This window comes from Branchiostoma belcheri, unplaced genomic scaffold (genome assembly GCF_001625305.1).
Source record: "Branchiostoma belcheri isolate BF01 breed outbred unplaced genomic scaffold, Haploidv18h27 scaffold53, whole genome shotgun sequence".
Classification (NCBI taxonomy): Eukaryota; Metazoa; Chordata; class Leptocardii; order Amphioxiformes; family Branchiostomatidae; genus Branchiostoma; species Branchiostoma belcheri.
In genome coordinates, this window is record NW_017804165.1 from 1963157 (window position 1) to 1979601 (window position 16445).

A 16445-nucleotide genomic window follows, 5' to 3' on the forward strand; every position below is an offset into this window, starting at 1 on the left:
ATCACCCTGTAAACACACACTGTCGCCAAGGATAGTGAAATGGTTTTGTAGTACTACGCAAAATGGTTTGGGCTTCATTTCTGTTTTCCTTCTGGTTTATATGGATCAAAATACAGAGTCGCTGTAGCTAGTTATCAAAGATACCCTTTCTATCAATCTTCCTTTGAATATTTTCCTTTGTTGAGGTCCGAAACTTCGGGTCTATTTTGTCAGTCGCAAGGGGATAACAGTTGTTCCGGGTGTTGTTAGGCACCGTCAACAAGTATAGGAAATCATGGCGGACAGTGTCAAAAGTTTTGATCAAGGCGGTGTACGGAGAATTCACAGCCAAAGAAGTTCAGGACGCCTTCACAAAGGTTTGTCATTGAAGTATATGGAGTAGGATAGACAATAGAATTGTATTTTAATAACATTTTAGCCGAAACATGTGTGTTTCTAAGAAGTATAATGGTGATGGTCTTGAGAGGGAGGGGGTGGGAGGGTCTAACACAAATTATTAAGTAACATTTTCCCTGAGACTTGCTTTCGAATAGCAACAAAACGTAATGACAGCTACAATAGATAACCTGTATACTTGATGTCAGCTGAAGATGTTGCCAGCAATTCCTCAGCTGGACAGTAATCCAGGTTTAGGACGAATATTTAACCGTTGTCATTGAATCTTTGTTTCAGGTCATGGAATTGCAGCAGCCACATCTAGCATTCCAAGCAAATTCCAGACAATAGTTTCTGACAATTCTGACAAGAAGGGATTTGGAGCCAAATCAAGAAGATTCAACCACGATGAACACATGGTAAGATCTGTTGTTTGCTTTGAGTTACTGTTTTGCAGTATTGGGGCCTGCGTGTTCACAATCAGTACTGTTTTTTGTATGTATTATGTTTCATACAGTTGCCATTTGCCTTTATTCCCACCCAGAATGATCTACCGGGCCCTGGGTCATACGTGAGACATGGGACACTAGAAAACACTAGTACATCTCTCTCCAAGAAGGGCACGGGAGGATTTGCTTCTAAGGTATTACAACTCTGTTGTTATGTATACAAGATACTTTATAACGATTTATGACATTTTGATAGTATTGTCTTGATATTTGTAATATTGACATTTTGATGGTATTGTCTTGATATTTGTAATATTTGTACCATTACTTGATATGCCACTCTTTTGTCACTCATTTACAGAGTAAGAGGAAACAATCTCATATCACCCCTGCTGGCCCCGGCCCTGTGTATGCCCTGCCATCCTTGCTGAGGACCCAAGGAGACTATAACAAAGCAGGCTGCACAGGAGCCTTCCACAAACCAATAGCTGTCAGCACAGAGAAACCAGACTACAAGCCAGCTCCTAATACATACACTGTAAGAGGCATACTGTGTAATTGACGTTTTGTTATACTATACTATGATATGCATGATTGTATGATGTAAGAATGCTTTTCAAACCTGGAATTGTGTAGTAGTCACCATGTTGTGTATTATTATACAGATTGGACACATGATACTTAAGATTTGTCATGTAATGGTTGTGACATCTAGATCAAAAAGAAATCCAGGTGGTTGATTATGTATTTTGTTTGAATTAACCTGCCCTATGTGTTTCAGTGTCACATTGATGTGAATTAAATGCAGGATGCTATCTTTTTCCTCAGGTGGTGGAAACTAATGTAGCAAAAAACTATGGCCAACCTGTGCAGGCATCATTTAAGTCAACGTAAGTAACAAATCTCATGTCATGTCATAAATTTGTCTTGTAAAAGTACATGAATTAAAGGAGACCAAAACCATTCCTATGTCTCCATAATCTCTAAATTCAGACCTGGTTAGATGTAGGATAGATCCAGCAGTATCTGCTGGTATTGCTTGAGTTGATGAATATATCAAAAGTTATGTGTGTATGCATAATGTTAAGTTGTGGTAGCAATTTACTAGCAAACACATTAAATACTAGATATTACTATGATATTGAGCAGCAATAGTATACTGCCTAAAATGCTGGATCAGTTGTTAACATGAGCTGCTTTCCCCTCTTTAGAACAAGAAGACCACCTCCACAAGGAGTCCACATTGTCAAATCCAAAGTGCCAGCACCATGTAAGTTTTGTGTCCAATTTCTAACAGGTTGCAATGTTGGCATGACTTTCCATTTATCATTTGGAGCCAAAAATACATGACTAATGAGTGATGGGCATTCTATGTTCGTATGGCTATGAAAAATGAAAATCATACTTAAAGCTGACATGTCTCTGTCACTCCTCAGGGCATTATGACATCAATGATCATCAGGTGAAGCAAAGTGTCAAAGTCCCATTCTCCAGTTTCAAGTCCACCTCAGATCGAATGAGGAAAGCCAACCTAAATGAGGTACACTGGGGTTTTTATCCACTTAGTTTGAATGGGTTTTTCTTGACTTTATATTGATGGTTGTCATTGATAAATAACAAAAACTCAAGTTGTCTGTATCTATCTCTTTCTCAACAGAACCCAGGTCCAGGAGAATATCGCCCCTTTGAGGAAGCTGACAAGCGTGTGGGGCAAAAGTTTCCGTAAGTACTAAATGCCTGAGTTGTAGTTAAAAAGACCAGAAATGGACATTTACTTTTCTTTTATTCAGTCCTGGTGGCATGAGAAAAAAGGAAATTTATTACTTTTCTTGCGCCCATGATATTGCACTAATTTGTAGATGTTGTCTTCCTCCAGGATGAAGCACTACCTGTGTATATCAGCCCCAGCCATGCCCCTCCCCCACCCCATACCTGACCCAGGCCCTGGGGCCTACAACCTGGTGGACTATAAAGGTCCACAGAAACACTACATGTCCAGCTCCATGTTTGTGTCCAACACCAGTCGCTGGACGTTTAAGGGGAAGGAGCGAGACCAGCCAGGACCAGGTCAGTCTTTTACCGACCCTTTAAGGGTCGGATACTCTGTAGAAGTGACAGATATGAAGCAATCCCTGAGGCCAGTCAAGTCTGTAGAAATGCAAAACAGAAATGGTGTGACTGCATTTTTTTCATTGGAAGTCATCCTTCTATGTGACATCATTAAGGAGTACTTTGGGGCATCAGGAATAGGAAATGGCAACTGCATGTTCTTATCAATTGAAAACAGGCTGTTAATGTTATTATGAGGTTACACATCATTCCACTATCAATGCCTAACATACAACACTGTACTCTCTGCACAGCGACGTACCATCCAGAAGGAACAGGCAAGCAGTCCTTCATCTACAACACGTATGGAAGATGGGTGCCCACTTAGTGACTGGAGCATAGTTTGGTTACTTAAGCAAACCTCTTAGATGCCATGCAGCTAAGATCATGTATCAACCAATCTTGTGCACTTTTCCTGTACAGAAATATTTGTACTTGATTGAAAAGCACTTTATATCATGTGCATTTATGCTTCAGTTACGCTGGTTGGTCAATTTTTAAAAGTAGAATTAATTTTGCACAGGAGAACGGCTCAGAGCACTGTTATATATTCTGTCAGAGAACCTTCACATCTAGTAAAAAGTATGCTGCTTGGTGCGTAAAGTGGTAACAGTATTACCATGAAATGACTTTAAGGACAATTTTCTGTTGATCTTGGCAAAAGTGAGTGCCTTAAACTGAAGGGGCCATGGTGGACAGGTAGTGCTTCAGGAGCTGAGCTGCCACGTATGTGCCAGGACAAATCTCTATTGTACAGTACATCCTTTTCAAAACTCAGCATGTACATACCATGTGAAAAGGATGTCATATACATGATGGTGTATTGAACATATCTATGAGAATTGTAAATATACTGTACATATGTATAGAGAAGAAAAGTATTGTAAAATCGTTTGTATCTGTGAAATGAATAAAAAGGGTTCAGAACTGTTAATCATGTTACATTTCATTCTCTTGAGTAATTATTAGAATGAACCGACTTTGTTGTTTTCCCCTATCCAGCAGTCCTACATATGGCATAAGATTGATTTAGCATCTAAGAGCACTTGTATTACAGTACAATGTATTATAGAAAGTATCCTTGTAAGAACCTTTTCAATGACATTGCCTTATGTTCTGTTATGCCGCCGAAATCAGACAGATGGATTTTGCTGTCCACAGCTTGTATCTAGCTTACTTAGCTATAGAGTAGTGCTGTCTACTTGATGCATGGGCCAATATAAACGAAATCCCCTTGGCTTCTTTGATTTCTTCCTGTGGCTCACCCATTGCATGAGTTGAAGGAAAAGGATCAGGTCTTGCTAGGATTATATGCGAAATGAGCTATCGCCCGTCTAAGCCTAAGTTGTTAGATATTGGATACAGCCTGCTCCATCACCAAGAGAGCGTTCCGAGCTGTATGTGCTTGCCGCCAGGCTGGCGGAAACGCGGAGGACCCGCCGACTCATCTATTATATCTAATATTCCAACCTACCCAAAAGCCAATAGATCTTAAGAGCTTGTCAAACACACAGTGAAAGCGAAAATGACATAATAAGTATGCCCAGTGTGATGACGTCCTTATTGTCGTCACCGCGCTTCCGAAGTCTGGCACCCGGGACTGATTAGCAGTCCTTCTGTGCGTCAGATTGTCCCCGTGTCAAAGTCGGGAGATGCGGGTCTGTCATCCTAAACGAAACGGCATATTTGTTTTGCTCGAAATGATAATCATTTTTTAAACATAATACTCCGTGACGTGACACGGGACTTCGAGGGCATATCTTTTAGTATTTTTATGCCAAGACCGAAGTGATTGTGATATGTTCTTGCTAAAGAAGTGACATGATCATGAATAAATCAGAACCGCTTTCTGAAATTTCGGCTGTCTGTTCTGTTGCATGCTGTGACAGATGCAACCACGGGTCTCCTAATCACTGTGATTAGATCCGACATAAGCCTCTATTAAGCACACTGCGCGGATCACGCTGAGGTGCATGTGGGCATACTTAATAGTGAGGGCGGAACTGCGTGTTAAGGATACATAAACAGGATATAGAACTATGGATGTTGTACGCATGAGAGCAGGAAGAATGGTTTAGAGGTTTATGAGTGACGTCTGGGATGTGAAATCAATGGCACTGACGTTTAGTAAAGAATCAATGAAAAGAATTTGAACTAAAAGTAGACCATTGAAATGATGCCCAATCAGCACCAAGGACAGATCCAGGCTACCATGGCTGTTGACTTGCCAAGTTTGCCCTTGAAACGTGACTACGGATGGAGCGCGTAACATATTAAAGATCATGCATTCACATTGAATAAAATGCATAATTATAAGTATCATGTACAAGCAAAATGACAACCCATCGGCATGAAGATATGAACCATATTTGCGGTTCTACAGATCATAGGAAATGACCACAGTGGACGATAAACCCGGCTGTAATAGTGCCGAAATGAGTGACATCCGATCCGACACCTGTTGCTCGCAGAGTTTTGGTAAAAGAATAAGATACTGTGATTTGCATTGCCTAGATTATTAAGAAAGTACAATATTTTGCGGTGTAGTACTGTAGTACTATTCAGAAGGGTAGCAGCTTAACGGAGTAGATGAGTAGAGCGCTGATACTGAGCACGAAACCGATGTTATCAAACCCCACCGGAGACATCTTTAATTTGGGATTCATCATGTATTGCACGGTAACGATTACCGGATTTGCTGCACAACTTGCACATTTAAATTGACGTCATCCTCATGTGAAAATATGAAAGGACAAATTTGTCTCTGTTAACTGTGTGGAAGTTTGAGATAGCGTGTTGGATGGATTCTGTTTGCTTTTGTATATCGGAAGCGTGAAAGTTGAAAATGGAAACGAGGCTTCTCTTGACAAACCCTCGGACGTGCGTGAATTTTTGATCGTGTACCGCGCTGCGCAAAATGTACAGTATCTGTCCTTCACTCCCACGCACGGCCAGACCAAGAATTCCCATCGCTTCCAGGGGGCTGGGGGTGCTCCTGACGTCCGCGCCGGACTCAGTAGGGAGCGAGGTTGGAACGACGTTGAGCGCTGTAGCAGGGTCTGAGCTCGGGACGGTGCACCTTTCCCAACCCCTCAGCAGGAAAGCGTGAGACCACCGGGCGAGATGGCGGATGACACCGACGGCCCCTCCTCCTCCTCCTCGTACTCCTGCCCGCCTCAGTTCGGCGTTCGTTCCTACCTGCACCGCTTCTACGAAGACTGTGCCGGGTACGGACCACCCGACCCTTCCAACCCTCACGACAACCCCTACATCTCCGATGACTTTCGCTACCTCATCAACCCCAAGCCGAAGCGTTCAACCTACATCTTCTGCAAGCTGGCGATGGTTTGCGGGCTCAGCCTCCTCGCGTTCGGCGTCGTCGCCATCTTAATCGGCTACCTGATCCCCCAACGTCGAGAGATTGTTGGCTACCTCGGCGGCGTGCCGGTCGTGGATTCAAGCGCGTCAGATCTAAACGACAAACTGGATGCTTGTAAACTGACGGGCCTGATTCTACTGTGCTTGGGCGGTGTGACGGTCGCCATCTCCCTGCTCGTGCCCAGCTTCCTGCTTGGGTACATGCAGAAGGAGATGCTGCTGCAGGAGGATTTTAAGGTGCGACAGTTCTATATTATATCATTTATTATTAGATCGTATGTTTTTGTGCAAATAACGTTTACTAGTATTGTCGGCCAAATTTATGTACGGATGATTATCCGGGTCAAATTTAATCATTCAATTGGTACTCAGCGTCGTGTTTTCAAATATGCCTGTCGTTTGTTTTGTCACGTTTGCGACGGCGCGCATCCCGCGACCTTTCTCGCTGGGAGGGTCAACAGTATGTGGGACAGGAAATCATCGGTCGGCATATGCCTCTTGATTTGCATGTGTCATAAATTTGGTACTGTATAGAAAAATACTATCAATCTTTCTAATTGTCTCATGTATACTTTGAAATCACCTTTGCCGTTTTGTATATACACTGTGCGGTGCATTTTCTTTTACTGGCTATGATATCAATGTCATATGTGTCCTTTGTCACTTTGTTTGTGATATGACTTTATTTGAGCACGAAAAGGAATAAAGCGATTTTCTGTCTCCTACTCCAGGACCGCATAGCCGGCGATCCTCTGCTGGTGGGCCCGGGAGGGTACGGCACTGTGGGGACGACTCTGCCCGTGTCCGGCCCGGGGTCGGGCATCCCTGTCACCGAGCAGGTGAAGAGCGTCCAGCCGGGGGCACAAGACCCGAAGCCCTGCCCGCCAAAGGAAGACGACAACCTCCTGGAAAACTAGTATCATTCATTATCTTCGGGAAACATTCCATCATTCAGCGCAACAAATGCTGCAGAAATAAAGTCCACATTACTCGGATTATATGTATATACGGAATAAAGAATAGTTTATGGATCGTGGTTGCCTTAGTTCAAGTGTGAGATATTGTAATTGTAATTGAATGTATTTTCGTGTGGTAAATCACATAGTCCAGAGACAAGCCTTCTATTTTTGGCTGATTATTATCTCTTGTCATAGTATGCAACGTGATGATGATTTGGGACCAAGAAATAATTGATAACTTTTTAGGCTGATGCTGTCACTAAAGGTGACCGTACATTATTAAGTTGTAGCCGGTTGCTTCGCAACTTGTACAAGCAGAGCGAAAGTTAAAAAGCTGAAAGTTAGCCAAATTAATACACCAGACAGTTTGTGGCGACATGGTATTTAAATTAACTGATAAGAAAGTGAACTGGAAGTCAACTTGGAGAGGAGCTACGCTCCCTGGAGCATGCGGTGCTGAATGAGTGAGTGAGGGAGATAAGAAAGTAGATATCGAATGCTGCCATACTGAAGCATGATCTGGATTCAGAGGTATATATGTCACCAGCTGCAGATTATCACATTGTTGTTGTAACAAATTCTTCGTTCCCAGGTGCAACATTTCTTTGTCGGCTAGCTCAGGATAATTGTCACCGGTAACTATGCTAAGTATACGAATTGTTAAATGAAATAAATATATGTCCAGAAATTAATTAAAGATGTCGATATTCCGTATATATGCGATGCTGTTGTCATTAGTGTTACTGTCAGTATCACTTTGAACAATTTTGATATATAAAGTCTCAACTAGATTACGTGCACCTAGTTTGGGTGCAACACACATGAATATTTCTGATGGGGCATGGCTGCAGAGAAAAACGTCGACTGTTCCAAACGTCGCCATCATACGCCGTTCAGTCATCCAGCGGGCGGGCTTGGCTTTGGTTATCAATCCCGGCCCCGGGTCACGATAATATCATAGCCTTCAATTCAAGATGTACATGTACAGGCTGATGATCTTGATTACAGATCATTACATACACGCACGTGATAACAAACATACGGGTAGAAAAAGAAGAAGAGTGCTTGGCAATATTGGTTATTATCAATATGTAACGGTTATGAATATTCCCAAACATAGTCCGCATGAAGAAAGACTGACTGCGCCTACAGGACATTTCCATACGACTGTAGACGCAGAACGCAGTGGATGATACTAGTTTTCTTCCATTTTATATTGTTTTACCACTAACAGTATGTTTTTGTACAAACTACCGGCGCCTGGTCACCTATAACGATGATATAACGTTCGTGTGGCATTCAATATTGAAACCTCCTTATCAAAGGAAGCGGCTGTCAACGCTCGGAGGTCCAAGTGACGTCACTCGGGGATCCGAGGCTCCATTTTCGGCAATCTTCGGGTAACGGGAGCATGGTATTTTCCCATATATGCAAATATAATTTATTAATATATGCAAATTTATGCACACATGCAAACACATGCACACATTACTACAACTTGTGTACCCCAAGTATCATAAGTAATTCATTCTACATATAACGTTACCCCTTTGCACTCTCATTATTTCTACCTCAACCTTAGGCTCTCCCACACACCCCTGCTCACTCTTACGCACCCTGCGCACTCTCATGCAACCTGTGCACTCCCAAGCACCCTGTGCACTCTCATTCAACCTCCCCGAACCTGATGCACCCTCACACACCCTGTGCAACCCCATGCACCCTGTGCACTCTCATTCAAACTCCCCGAACCTGATGCACCCTCACGCACCCTGTGCACCCCCATGCACCCTGTTCACTCCCATGCACCCTGCCCACTCTCATTCAACCTTCTTAAACCTGATGCACCCTGTGCACTCCTATTCAACCCTCTTAAACCTGATGCACTCTCATGCACCCTGTGCACTCTCATTCAACCCTCTTAAACCTGATTCACCCCCATGCAACCTGTGCACTCTCATTCAACCTTCTTAAACCTGATGCACCCTCACGCACCCTGTGCACTCTCATTCAACCTTCTTAAACCTGATGCACCCTCACGCACCCTGTGCACTCTCATTCAACCCTCTTAAACCTGATTCACCCCCATGCACCCTGTGCACTCTCATTCAACCCTCTTAAACCTGATTTACTCTCATTCAACCTTACCAAACCCGATGCAACCTGTGCACTCTCATTCAACCTTCCCACACCTGATGCACCCCCACGCATCCTGTGCACTCCCACAAATACTGTAATTCTTGATTTTTTAAACATTCACTTGAGCAAATTCAGCTGTCAATATTCCACCGTTGTAATTTTATTACTGCAACTATTCGAAAACTGCAACTACAGAAATAATTACCTTTTTTACACCTTAAAACGTACGTGTCAGGTGCTTACCCCTTCTCCTCAAGCCATTATATAAAGAAAGAGTAATAAAGAAAGGGAGTAGATAAGACAGTATGTGTTTACCATTTTAATGGCTCTTCGTGAGTAGCTGCGAATCAGGTTTATAGGATAGAAAATAAGTGTCCAGGTTTGGAAAGGTTGAATGGGAGTGCACAGGGTGCGTGGGGGTGCATCAGGTTTAACAAGGTTGAATGGGAGTGCACAGGGTGCGTGAGGGTGCATCAGGTTTAACAAGGTTGAATGGGAGTGCACAGGTTGCGTGAGGGTGCATCAGGTTTAAGAAGGTTGAATGAGAGTGCACAGGTTGCGTGGGGGTGCATCAGGTTTAAGAAGGTTGAATGAGAGTGCACAGGTTGCATGGGGGTGCACAGGGTGCGTGAGGGTGCATCAGGTTTAACAAGGTTGAATGGGAGTGCACAGGGTGCGTGAGGGTGCATCAGGTTTAACAAGGTTGAATGGTAGTGCGCAGGTTGCGTGGGGGTGCATCAGGTTTAAGAAGGTTGCATGGGGGTGCACAGGGTGCGTGAGGGTGCATGAGGTTTGGGGAGGTTGAATGAGAGTGCGCAGGGTGCATGGGGGTGCACAGGGTGCGTGAGAGTGCTCAGGGTGCGTAAGAGTGAGCAGGGGTATGTGGGAGTGCCTTAGGTTGAGGTAGAAAGAATGAGTGCAAAGGAGTAACGTTATATGTAGAATGAATTGCTTATGATACATAGGGTATACAAGTTGTAGTAATGAATGCACGTGCTTGCATGTATGCATAAATCTTGCATATATTAATGAATTATATTTGCATATATGGGAAAATACCATGCTCCCGTTACCAATCTTCGGTACCCTCACCCGAAGGTTGCGTCACTTCCTGCTCTGAGCTGTACCCGATCTATGTACGACTTCAAGTATTTTCGGGTGACAGGATCGGAGCTGGAGCTGAGCTAGGAGGAAGAACCTAGAGATCGAGGACACACGAACGAAATGGTATGTCGGGTTGTTTTTAGTAGCGCATAGGTCGGACAGTAGTGTGATAACGCTAGTTGCCGACGCTAGACAAAAGTCGCCGTGGTACAGTCGTCAAAATCGGCTGTTTTGTGGACGGAAGTCGCCAAGCGAATTTTTGGGGAGGGGGGCACTTATAGACGTATGGTAGTATTAGAGTAGGTCGCAGTCTGTAGCGTTGAATCACTGTCTGATTTCTAAAATCAGTGTAAAGTACAATTATTTGGGGTTAAGGAATGTGAGCTAGATACGTATGTTGTGTAATGGCACATGACCATGCAAACCATATAACGCTAACGAACTATTTATAGGAAAACAAAACCACAAACAAATTTCCTTGTAACAACATGAATGGTATTTCAGGAACATATGCTAAACAAAACATTGTTACTCCTTGTCTAGAAGTGTCCAATCTAGAAAAAATAGATCAACTCAAATTTAACCTTTTTATATTACTGATTTAATATGGATATAGGCTGAGCAGCTGGTTATGTACACTAAAAATTATACCACACATGCACTTTTCTGTTTGCCAGTATAGTAGGAGCTTGAACAAATGTTTTCAGTTATGATGGTGATCTCTTACTCCATATTCTCAAGTGCAAAAGAAAAACTCTTTATTTTTTTTTTACAGATGGCGAAAGTCTTTCTGCTCATCAGCATGTGAGTAGATCGCCACCATGAGCGCAGCCAATCACAACCTGAACTTGGAGCGGGAGCGAGAGCGCGAGGGAAACCTGAATGGCGGTGCCACGGCTGCCGCCAACGCCAGCCCCACCGTGGCCGTCGTGGCGAGTAACGCCAACCCTGGCCGTGTGCGAGTCAACCTGATGGAGGGCGTGGGTGCACGCGTGATCCGCGGGCCGGACTGGAAGTGGGGGAAGCAGGACGGAGGGGAGGGGCACGTGGGAACTGTCAGGAACTTCGAGAGCCCAGAGGAGGTGGTGGTTGTGTGGGATAACGGCACAGCAGCGAACTACCGCTGTGCTGGAGCGTTCGACCTGAGAATGTTGGACAGCAGCCCTACAGGTGAGCTGGAAAGTCTGAACTTTTTGGAATCTGTGACTTTCACATATAAACTAATAGGAAATTTCATCTCGGAGTATGCTAAGATCAATGTTGAGCAACCAACTTTCTGTTTACACACATGAAATAGCACAATTTATAATTGATTCTTTACATGTATTTTTCCTGTCGTTCTCCTAGGCATCAAACATGATGGCACCATGTGTGATACCTGCCGTATGCAGCCCATCTTTGGAATCAGGTGGAAGTGTGCAGAATGCACCAACTATGACCTGTGCTCCTCCTGTTACCACGGAGACAAGCACAACTTACGTCATAGATTCTATAGAATAGCCACTCCTGGAACTGAGAGGTACGTGAATGCCAGAATCATTCTCATTTTGGCATTATGTTATACATTGTAATATTGCTATAGAACATTGTTTACGTTTTGTATTGTAAACTGCAAAGTCCCATTTTCAACATTAGAACAATAGATAGCTTTGAACAATGTCTAGAGCTAGAAGTTCAAGGGTTAGGTGTAACAAGTCGATCGGTGTAATATAGCCAGCTGCCGCCGCGCCGCGTGCCTGCGAAGCTGGTGTGTTACGCCGAAAGGCGGTTATACCGGCTATACAGATACAGATACAGATACAGAACTGTTAATGTTAGTGTATTTTACTGTCTGGGGCAATGAGTTCTTGCTATGTTTTTGTATTAAACATGTTTATGCATCCTCTGTGAGCAGCTGTGAAAATTAGAACTTCAGTGTCATGTAAACGAAAACAGTGATAATCTGTTTTATGCTAGACTCTTGATTCTGTCTAGACAGAATCCAGTCATTTTGTTTGAAATGAGAAGAAACTGCTGGTACTGATATAAGCTGGATAATATTACTGTTAATGTCAACCTTCAAGTCAGTGTGTTAAAGTGTGGTTGAACATCTCCTTTATTCTGTTATCAGGAGTCTGATGGAGCAGCGTAGAAAGAGTAAGAAGATCGCTGCTCGCGGAATTTTCCCCGGGGCTCGTGTTGTGCGAGGGGTAGACTGGCAGTGGGAGGACCAGGACGGCGGTAACGGGCGGCGCGGGAAGGTTACCGAGATCCAGGACTGGAGCGCCTCCAGTCCTCGCAGTGCTGCCTATGTGCTGTGGGACAATGGAGCCAAGAACTTGTACAGGGTTGGGTTTGAAGGAATGGTAAGTTTCTTTGTTTGTTTGTTTGTTTGAATAACAGGTAACCTGCCTTTAGATGTGAACACACCAGTTAAACAGTAAGTACAAGCTGTAGACTGGATTGTGAGGTTTGATCCACACCCACTGGGACCTACAGCTTTATGTCACATCTAAGAGGATATCCCTAACTAAAGCTATGTATTCATTTTCACCAAGAGACTTGAGAATATCTACATTGGTGCCTTTATGTTTGACCAGCATGTCTGAAAGATGTAATGACAGAAAGGAAAAGAAAACATTTTTAGGAAAGCATTGAATGGTGAGGAGTGTCTTGAAAGTGTCAATGAAATTTTATAATGAGATACAAAACTTACTCTTTATCTGTAAGCAAATGTTCTATTGTCATTAACATAATAACATTTTAGTGCTAATCACCTTAGGTAGTGCATCAAAGCCCGGGTGTAAAACAATGTCTTTTGTGTACCTCATAATTAGGGTTTGGCTAATTACCAACAATGTTTGTTTTCAACACGTTTAATTGTCTTCTGTCAGAAGAAAAACATTGCAGCTTGTCTGTGCCAAACACTATTCAGTGAGCTGCTCTCATTTGTACCCCAGGACAAAGCAGATACAAATATACGGCATGTTATACAGTTGATGTGTGTTGTCATGTTTCAGACGGACTTGAAAGTTGTCAATGACGCCAAAGGAGGCACCTTCTATAGAGACCATTTGCCCTGTCTGGGTAAGCTTGGTAGGAATATTCCTTTTACACTTTTACACTACATGGAGAGAACAAAAGTGACTGATGTCATTTAGAGCTATGAATATTCACTTCAAATGTGTTCGAGAAAGACACACTTGTTATATAATACAGTAGAGATAATAGCTGCTTCTAGTTCCATCGATAGGTGGATAAACTGATGGATGATAATCCACATTTTTTTAAGGGAAAGTGTGGCAAATTGATGCCTGTGATCTTACTGCAATATTCAGTTTTCCCTTTTTTTATGTATTATGTTTCAAGAAGCACTTAAAAGTGATATGAATTAGACAACTTGAACCTGGCACCACATGCCCTGTCATCCTTTGTGTGGTCTGTTCCCTTTCTTTTTTGATCGAGTGTCAACCATGGCAAAATAAAGGCTGAACCATGACCCGACTGGTCCAGTATCACCCATGGAAGTAGTGATACATCTACAGACCATGTTGTCCATGCAAACTAGACAGTTTGAACTGTGTCACCCAAAGTACCATGAACCGTGGAGGTCTTTTGTCCAAAGGAATGCCCACAAACAAAGGGCAGGTCACACGCAGACAGCTGATGAATGACAGCCTTGCTCCGGAAGGGTGTACCCAGAGATCGAATGTTTTCTTCCCAAGCTTTTATTCATTTACTCTGTCTACTGATGGCGTCTTACGAAGTACATAAAAGTGATGCAATCTTACAGCCAGCATTACCAGAAAGACAAGAAGACTTTTTTTATGAATATCCATTGATTAGTAGCCTATATTCTTATGTCTAATCTGTATGGCAACCGGCTGAGAAAAAGTAGAAACTTTGTCGGCCACACCGCTGGTGACTACAGCCGTGCCCCCCTCCCCCGTACAGGTGAGCAGAGTGCAGGCAGCAGGGCGGGGCCTGGAGGACTGGCTATCGGGGACCAGGTGAACATCGACCTGGACCTGGAGATTGTCCAGTCCCTGCAGCACGGACATGGCGGCTGGACGGACGGCATGTTCGAGGTGAGGTACACACGTCACAGGACAGGAGTGACTCTGCAGTTTTGCTGATGAATGAATTAAATCTTTTGTTACTAGTATGTAGTGCGGCATTATACTAGATTAGCTACTTTGTTTTTTTACATTTTTAAGTGCTGGAATGTTTTTTAACTCCATTTATGTTATGATCCAATTTAAGAAAGGCAGAGTTTTGATTAAGATGATGTGAATGCAAGAATGTTTGCTCATGTTGTTATCCAGTTGAGTACCAGCGTAGAAACTACTTGGCATAAAATGGACTTTGAATATGTATTATACTCTGTAATGCCATTTTCCCTTTTAAAGAAAATAAGGCTATATTGTTACGTTCTGTTGTTGCCGTCCTCAGACCCTTGGTTCTACTGGTACTGTTTGTGGGATTGACGAGGACCATGACATTGTGGTGTCCTACCCCAGTGGGAACAGGTGAGATCAGTCACACACACAATTCAGTTAATTTGTGCACTCTTATTGTGAATTAAAGTGGAACAACTGTACTGCCTCCTGGTGTCTTCTCAGTGAACAAGAGGTTTGACTCCTTGCTCTCTTATGGCTTGAGACCTTTATTTCTAGCACCGTGATGCAGGAGGCAGTGTATTGGCACAATTTCATACTGCTCTGCTGTCTTAGTTTTACAATAACTCTTTCATGAATGTAAAGTTGATTATCTCTACATGTTCCAGGTGGACCTTCAACCCAGCAGTGCTGACCAAAGTCAGCACGTCGTCCAGCTCCTCTGCTGGTGCCAGTGCCGACACCTCTGCCAGGGAGAACTTCCAGGTAGGGGACCTGGTGCAGATCAACAGTGACCTGGAGAGAGTCAAGATGCTACAGAGAGGCCACGGGGAGTGGGCAGATGCCATGCTACCGGTAAGTTGTGCTGTTATGCTGCAGTGTATGTTGCAGTTGTTACCCAAACTGGACAGAAACAGCTTCTTCAGTTTAGTTTCTAGAATGCAGTTGACTTTCTAGAGGTATGTGATTATCTGAGCTATGGAGTAATTCTGTTACATCATCTCGTATTGATTTTGCTATCACTCTTGCTTTTTAATTAGTGTTGAAGAAAAATCAAGATCTGCTTTCGAAATCTTGTTACTAGAGAGAAAGAAGGCTAACAGGAAGGAAATCTGTGAAATAAGATTCTGCAGCATTTTTGTAGTTAGTTTTTGGCCATGGTCAAAATATAACATTGATCTAGTCATGAAGTCATAAATCCCTGAAGTTTTGGTTGTTTGAAGTTACTTGAACACTTCCACTCAAGATAACCCACATCTTTCTTTCCTGGTGTCCATAGACCCTTGGTAAGATTGGCAGAGTGCAGCAGATTTACCATGACAGTGACCTGAAGGTGGAGGTGTGTGGAACATCCTGGACCTACAACCCTGCAGCGGTGGCCAAGGTGGCTTCATCAGAGGCAGCTCTCGGCAATTCATCTGGGGGTAGGAGTCCAATTGTTTTACCAGTGCAATTCATGATCAGTGCGAAGCCTACACTGCGCACTGTGAAACTGTAAACTTTCACATCAATTTAAAGTGGCAAATTGGATCTGTTCAATAGATGAATTTTGACACACAAGAATGTTTGCATTACTGGAGTAAATATACAAATGTACTTCTATGTTTGATACATTGCATTGCATTGCATTGCTTGAGCACAAGTATTAATGTAAAGGGAAGTGTTCAAATGTTGAAAGAAATAACTTTTGCCCCCCCATGACACAAGCAATATTTGTTGGTCTGAAATTGACTGTTGGTATATGAATAACTCAACCGTTTGGATGTAACAGTTTTTTTGGAAGTCTTTATCTTCACTTAATTAAATGTAGAAGCAGATTGAGAACTGTGTTCCTC

At 43.1% G+C, this 16445-nt stretch overlaps 3 protein-coding genes across 6 annotated transcripts in view; all 3 read left to right on the forward strand.

Moving 5' to 3' along the window:
- The first annotated feature begins 15 nt into the window (after nucleotides 1-15).
- On the forward strand, nucleotides 16-3855 carry LOC109480906 (O(6)-methylguanine-induced apoptosis 2-like). Its single transcript, XM_019783268.1, has 10 exons — nucleotides 16-356; nucleotides 673-794; nucleotides 920-1018; nucleotides 1186-1362; nucleotides 1653-1714; nucleotides 2036-2094; nucleotides 2261-2364; nucleotides 2482-2546; nucleotides 2701-2891; nucleotides 3188-3855. The coding sequence occupies exons 1-10, from the start codon at nucleotides 275-277 to the stop codon at nucleotides 3259-3261; spliced, it is 1035 nt and encodes a 344-aa protein (XP_019638827.1). The 5' UTR covers nucleotides 16-274; the 3' UTR covers nucleotides 3262-3855.
- A 2024-nt stretch (nucleotides 3856-5879) lies between these two features.
- On the forward strand, nucleotides 5880-7496 carry LOC109480885 (neurensin-1-like). The gene is made up of 2 exons (XM_019783214.1): nucleotides 5880-6548; nucleotides 7043-7496. Exons 1-2 carry the CDS (start codon nucleotides 6057-6059, stop codon nucleotides 7226-7228), a joined length of 678 nt encoding a protein of 225 aa, XP_019638773.1. The 5' UTR covers nucleotides 5880-6056; the 3' UTR covers nucleotides 7229-7496.
- Nucleotides 7497-10533: 3037 nt separating this feature from the next.
- The window catches only part of LOC109480888 (E3 ubiquitin-protein ligase MIB1-like), a 40931-nt gene continuing 35019 nt past the window's right edge, over nucleotides 10534-16445 (forward strand). For 2 of the 4 annotated variants that reach the window (XM_019783218.1, XM_019783219.1), the window contains exons 1-9: nucleotides 10534-10636; nucleotides 11289-11683; nucleotides 11861-12032; nucleotides 12624-12858; nucleotides 13513-13588; nucleotides 14447-14580; nucleotides 14945-15021; nucleotides 15279-15465; nucleotides 15890-16034. In XM_019783218.1, the coding sequence (XP_019638777.1) occupies nucleotides 11335-11683; nucleotides 11861-12032; nucleotides 12624-12858; nucleotides 13513-13588; nucleotides 14447-14580; nucleotides 14945-15021; nucleotides 15279-15465; nucleotides 15890-16034 (1375 nt within the window). In that variant the 5' untranslated portion in view covers nucleotides 10534-10636; nucleotides 11289-11334. The remainder of the gene's footprint in view (nucleotides 10637-11288; nucleotides 11684-11860; nucleotides 12033-12623; nucleotides 12859-13512; nucleotides 13589-14446; nucleotides 14581-14944; nucleotides 15022-15278; nucleotides 15466-15889; nucleotides 16035-16445) is intronic. The other 2 variants (XM_019783220.1, XM_019783221.1) reach the window with 1 other exon arrangement.

Coding starts and splice junctions, on each gene's coding strand:
- LOC109480885 (XM_019783214.1), top strand. CDS start 6,057: ATGGCGGATGACACCGACGGCCCCTCCTCCTCCTCCTCGTACTCCTGC. Junction 6,549..7,042: donor TGCTGCAGGAGGATTTTAAG/GTGCGACAGTTC, acceptor CTCCTACTCCAG/GACCGCATAGCCGGCGATCC.
- LOC109480906 (XM_019783268.1), top strand. CDS start 275: ATGGCGGACAGTGTCAAAAGTTTTGATCAAGGCGGTGTACGGAGAATT. Junction 1,019..1,185: donor CGGGAGGATTTGCTTCTAAG/GTATTACAACTC, acceptor ACTCATTTACAG/AGTAAGAGGAAACAATCTCA. Junction 2,547..2,700: donor CGTGTGGGGCAAAAGTTTCC/GTAAGTACTAAA, acceptor GTCTTCCTCCAG/GATGAAGCACTACCTGTGTA.